The 5,783-nt window shown below is 44.0% G+C and overlaps 1 protein-coding gene across 5 annotated transcripts in view; it reads right to left on the bottom strand.

The window, feature by feature from the left end:
• The window catches only part of ARHGAP26 (Rho GTPase activating protein 26), a 476,468-nt gene that overhangs the window by 89,366 nt on the left and 381,319 nt on the right, over nucleotides 1-5,783 (bottom strand). For all 5 annotated transcript variants that reach the window (XM_010850441.1, XM_010850442.1, XM_010850443.1 and 2 more), the window contains one exon: nucleotides 2,146-2,284. In XM_010850441.1, the coding sequence (XP_010848743.1) occupies nucleotides 2,146-2,284 (139 nt within the window). The remainder of the gene's footprint in view (nucleotides 1-2,145; nucleotides 2,285-5,783) is intronic.

Below are 5,783 nucleotides of genomic sequence, written 5' to 3'. Positions count from 1 at the left end.
GCTCTAGAATATGCTTTAATCCATAGCTGCCTCTGTTTCCATCTAAGCATCAACCTGGCACTTTTTCAAGCTTAGAGGAATTTACTAATATCATCTGATCTGTCCTGAGCCGCAAACGTACACTGCTTAGCACAAAACCTTAGGTGACCGTGGCTGTCCTGGAAACATGAGAAGCTTCTCACCCCACAGCCAGATGCTGTGTTCGTGGCAGATGAGGGTGAGGCCAGGCCTGTTGCAAGTATTCTCTGGGACAGACCACAGTGAGAACAACCCTAGCCAGATACTTAAGGGGAACACAGGCTACTGTCTGAAGGGAAGCCAATTGCAGTACGGGGTCAAAGCCCTGAAACTGTACCTATCTGCTGACCCAGGGATTCTTCTAGGAATTTATCTTAAGGAAATAATCATAAATATGAACAGATTCAGCTACAAGGACGATATAGTGGCTTTATTCATAAAAACAAGGTATCTGAAACAACCCAAGTGGATGCACCAAGGTGTGGCCACATTATGGGATACAGCAATCTCTTTAAAAGTAGTGATCCTCCAAGGTGGGGAAGATTTGTTCTCAGGAATAATGATAGGAAGGCAAAGGGATAGAAAACATTTTCGGTAACAAACAGAAAGATGCCAATCCAGATATGGAATGCCTTCCCTCCTCAAAGCCAAGAGGATCAATTTTTTCTGATTTGTGATTTTATTGTAACTCATAGAGAATATTGTTATTATCACATAATACATAACAGACATATCATATTTGTATAAATATATAAAAAGCATACAGACTACATATTAATATATTAAATAAAAATATATAATAATTATATAATAATCATAGCACTTTTACACCCCCAGCATTTACGGAGCACCATCTGAAGTGCTTTAATCCTCACAACAAACCTGTGAGGTAGAAAACCATTATCCCTGTCTTGCAGAAGAGGAGTCTGAGGCCCTGCAGTAGCAGAGAGCGGGCCCACGTGGCACAGCCAGGGAGCGTCGAGCAGGCTCTCACCCAGGCCGCTGTGCCCACAGGCACTGTCAACCATCACGTTCTCCTGCCTCCCCAAAGACACATGTCTCTGTGAGAGCAGCCATCTGCCGACTTACTGTCAGCTATTCACCTGTCTACTTCTGTTACTCAGTCCTGAGCTCCTTACAGACAAGGTCACGGTTTTATCCTCCTTGGTTCCTGCATGTGATTAAACAGGAACTAATGATGATGGCAGCAGCTTTCAGCCGGTCATCCTTGCCACGTCCTGTGCTAGCTGCTTAACGGCATAAGTTTGCTGAATCCCCATCACTTTACTCTGAGTTAGGTCCTATTAACCCTACTGTACACACAAGTAAACTGAAGCTGAGAGAAAGTAGGAGGCTTGCCCAAACACTGTCACTGGTACAGGAGCCCAGGTCTGCCTGCCTGTGGGCAGTGCTGGGGCCTTCAACCCCCCTCGTCCACCACTGAACTCCCTCATTACAGGAACTGAAGAGAAGCCACACTGGAGATCTGAGAGCCCAGTAACCCGATTGCTACAAAGTACACAGAAATCCATAATTGGAAACAAGATTTGATACAGTCATGGTGAGAACCCTCTGCTATTTGGAGAAAGGAGGGTAGTGCTCTCTTATTAATCTATTAATTAATTCCACATGCTTAGTAAGTATCTACTGTGTGCCAGGCCTGGGAGAAGTGGAGGGGAAGTAAAAGCAAGCCAAACAAGGTCCCCCAACAGAGAAAGCCCCATTCCAGTAGTACGCGTGACTCGTGCTAATAAGCATAGAATTACAACCTGAGAAAAGGAAGGAAAACTGGTTCTAGCGGAGCCAATAACAAAAGAGGGGCTGAAGAAGCAGCGCCTGAGCTAAGCTTTGACTGTGTGACTGGAGGAAAAGAGGCTCAGCTATCTGCCCACAGGAGATCTGGAAAGTGGATCCTGGACAGTGCGGCTCCTTGCCTTTCATCCTCAGCACCCCTGCTTCCTGTCCTGTCGAGGTTACTCAGCCACAGAACCTGGGAGGGCATGATGGTCAATACACTGTCCTCAAGGACACAAAAGGCAGCAGCTCACACACAAAGGCAGAGGTGAGTTCTCTGGGCAGCAGGGATGCGGCCAAGGTGTCCCCAGGGCACCCTATGCAGTGACTCACGTTTCTCTGTCGACTGCACGGTGTGGAAGAGCGTCAAGGGCCTCTCGCTGCAGGATGGGGGTTTGGAGTCGCTGCTCTTCTTCCGAGACAGGTGCAGTTGGGCATTGGTGAGGGGCGCGTCTGGCACGGTGTTAAATATCTGCAAAATAGTTTCATAAAAAAGTTACACACTAATGTGAACCCAGAAGAAAGCACAAGTCCGGACCTGTATGATTAAAAAGTCTAGTGGGGTCTAAGAATCAGCAAGAAAAAGAAAAAGACCATCAGCATCTGTTCAGGACTCTGTTGTAAGCATCTCTAGGAGCTGGCAGGGAACAGTCTCCTTTGGAAGTACACCCCAAGGGTCACGAACCATCCACTTCCACTTCCCACCCCCTCTGTTATCATTTGCATGGATCTTCTTTCTGTTGTTCTCTCCAAAAACAACAAAAGTAGCCACTGTCTGTGAAAAGGACTTAAAATTTTTTTGATCACCTTTATCTAGAACTGATTAATCAAAATCACTTTCCTGTTCTTCACTGTCCATGGGTCTATTTCCCAGTTCTTAACAACTGCTTCACAATTTTCTGAAGATGTGAAACATGCATTTAAATGACACCAAAGAAGCCCAGAACAGGGCATCATTTTCTCATCCTCAATCATCTCTAGCTGGACCATCTTTTATACTTCAGCAGCTTTGTGTTATCTTTGAGCTGAAAAAAAAAAAGGCTGTTTTCCCCAACTCTTGATGACAGAAGTAACATACATACTACAAACTGTTTGGAAAATGTAGAAAAGCTTCAAGAAGAAAACAGAAAAACTCTCCCAATTCCACTATCTAGAGATAACCACTGTTAGCATTTGAATTTTATTTTCACATGAGCTTTTTTGTTTTAAGCTTTCGTTGCAAAACAAAACAAAACAGGTCCACGGTTTAAAAAAAAAAAGGTGAGAAGAAAATGACAGATAAAATTCATGACAATGCTTGTCTTTTTTCCTACAGATCCAAGTATGACAGAATTATTATAACAGCTACCACTTACATGGTGCTCACCATGATTACAGTCACCACCCTGCAACGTTGGCTCCCTAAGGACCAGTCGCTGCATGTGTTTTCCACGTAGCTCACTCAGTTCTGAGTGACCCTGAGCGTCAGGTACTGTTCTCATCATTTATAATGAAGGACTGAGGCAGAGAGGTTAAACTGCCACAATTACAAATATAATTACAGATGATAACATAGAAAACCTGTGTCCCTAGATTTTCTAGGTTTCTTTTTAAGTGCATATAATAACAACAACACTAATTCATTCAGCCTGGAAAGATCTTTTGAGCATCTTCTTTCTACCAGCACTCTGGGTACAGCAGTGCTTGAGGCCAACATGCTTCCTGTGGTTTAGACAGTCTGCATCTAGTAGCTGTGATTAACTGAGGATCGACCACGTCAGGTACCACCTCAAGTGCTTTGTATGTGTTATCTCACTTAATGTTAAAATACACTTCTCCACAATTGGAATCCTATTCTTTTTACAGTTTGTATCCTATATGTTTCTTCTAACATTGTATTATAACATTTCCCCCTTCATTAAAAAAATCTTCAAACCTTATTCTTCTTGGCTGCATAATATACCCACTGTATTAAGATATCAACATTTATTGACCCATTCATTATCATCTCATACTCTGGAGTCTTCTGGATCTTCTGTTTCCCAATAATCACAAGTGATGAGAGGAAAGTGGTGGCACCCCCATGCCCCTCGCCTATGGGTGGCTCTAGACACATGAGAATCTTTCCCACGGTTTTCTTTCTTTTGTGCATGCATTAAAAAGCAGAAGTCAGAAGCTGAGATATAGGAAGCTAAGTCATAAGAATGATAAGAATTTCAGCCAAAACAGCTGCTCTCCATGAGTTGGCAGGTCTTTGGGTTCCAATGATGCCAGCCAGCTGGTTCAGTCAGTCTCCCTTCCAAACACAGCTGTCTGAAAACAGTATTACCATATTTTCCCCCAAGGGACTGAATTTTCCACAAAATAAAATGAATCACTACATAGCTGAGTTCATCTGGGGTAAGGATGTAAGGAAAGAAGGAAACTTAAAGCAAAAACAACAAAAACCCCCTAGCTTCCAGGGGAGCTTGAACCCCCAAAATAAGTACCTATGCTACACATGTCACCAGGCTCCTTCTGAGGATCTTCGAGGAAAGAAAAGAGAAACTATGGTTGTTGCTGAGCTCAAGGACCACAGTGCTAAGACCTAAGCACAGACCTAAGAAGCTCTCTCCCACTTCGTTCTGCGCCCCACCAATTCCAGCCAGGGCTGCTTCTAGGTGATACCCTGTGCACCAATAACACTGGCACTTGCTCTTATATATCAGTGTTTGCATCTGCCAGTCACTGTGCTAGGTCAACTCGGTGTAGCCAAGCAGGATGACCATTCCACAAGGAGAGATTTCCTGAACCACATGGCCCAGCAGGAGAGGGGCTTGGATGGAACCCTAGACCTGCAGTTTCCAACAACTCCCCTCCCCATCTCCACAGCAGTTCTCAGCATTCAGCTCATCTTCTCCAGCCAACCTACACTACCAAAGCTGGTGCCCAAACCCACAATACAGATTTCAACAAATGATGATGTCTCTTAACACCCTTCTGCCTCTGGCCTTAAGTACAGTATGTTCCGCAATTCCAAGCAAAAAATATCTGAAAGTGAATTCAAACTAAGTGATAGGCCCCCACCTCCTATGTCTGGCTTCCAAATTTTGTCTTTCTTTTCCGAGTGAGCTACTGAGAATGGGATCCTCGCACAACCACAATAAGAAAAACGATAATGCATATGCAGCATTTCCATTTCAACTGTCACCAGAAAAGTGAGCATTTCCTCTTTCCTAAAAACTACTAGATGCTAGAGAAACAAAGAAAAGTGAGTCATAAGGAAGAACTACGGATTTAAACAGAGGAGTGGAAAACTGCCTCCAAAACCGTGTTTATACACTGATAAATAGGAGACATGGGAATTACATTCTGCTTATTGGCTATTCTCTCTAAAAGGAAAGCTACTGGAGCGCACTAGAATCAGTTCTAGAAGACGGAGATTTTCTCCATGGGCCAGAGCTATAGTCCTGAAGTCTAGCTCTCTGGGCCTCAGTGCAAGCCAGGCCCAGGCTTTTGAAGAACTTAGACAGGGCTATTTTCAGGATCTAATGGACACATGTGCAAGTGGGCCTGCTATGAAATGTGGAGCGCCAGACACAGGACTATCATCATTATTATTACACATGTATTTTTCCAAGGCACGAGGGCACTTCTGCAAATCTGACCAATTCAGAACAGAAGATACAAACTTTCACTATGGAGTCTGGGTAATCATTCCCCAAACTACTGTTGTTCCTTTAACTCTGAAACTCAAATACATACAAGTTGTTTAAAGGCTGCTCACTGTTGAGCCAACTTCTCAGCCAGGCCAAGAGATGCCTGTGTGCTACGAGACAGCAAAAGAGACCCTGATGTATAGAACAGTCTTATGGACTCTGTGGGAGAGGGAGAGGGTGGGAAGATTTGGGAGAATGGCATTGAAACATGTAAAATATCATGTAAGAAACGAGTTGCCAGTCCAGGTTCGATGCACGATACTGGATGCTTGGGGCTAGTGCACTGGGACGACC

Source organism: Bison bison, unplaced genomic scaffold (assembly GCF_000754665.1).
Source record: "Bison bison bison isolate TAMUID 2011002044 unplaced genomic scaffold, Bison_UMD1.0 scf7180017864291, whole genome shotgun sequence".
Lineage (NCBI taxonomy): Eukaryota > Metazoa > Chordata > Mammalia > Artiodactyla > Bovidae > Bison > Bison bison.
This window is presented reverse-complemented; position numbering and strand designations above follow the sequence as displayed.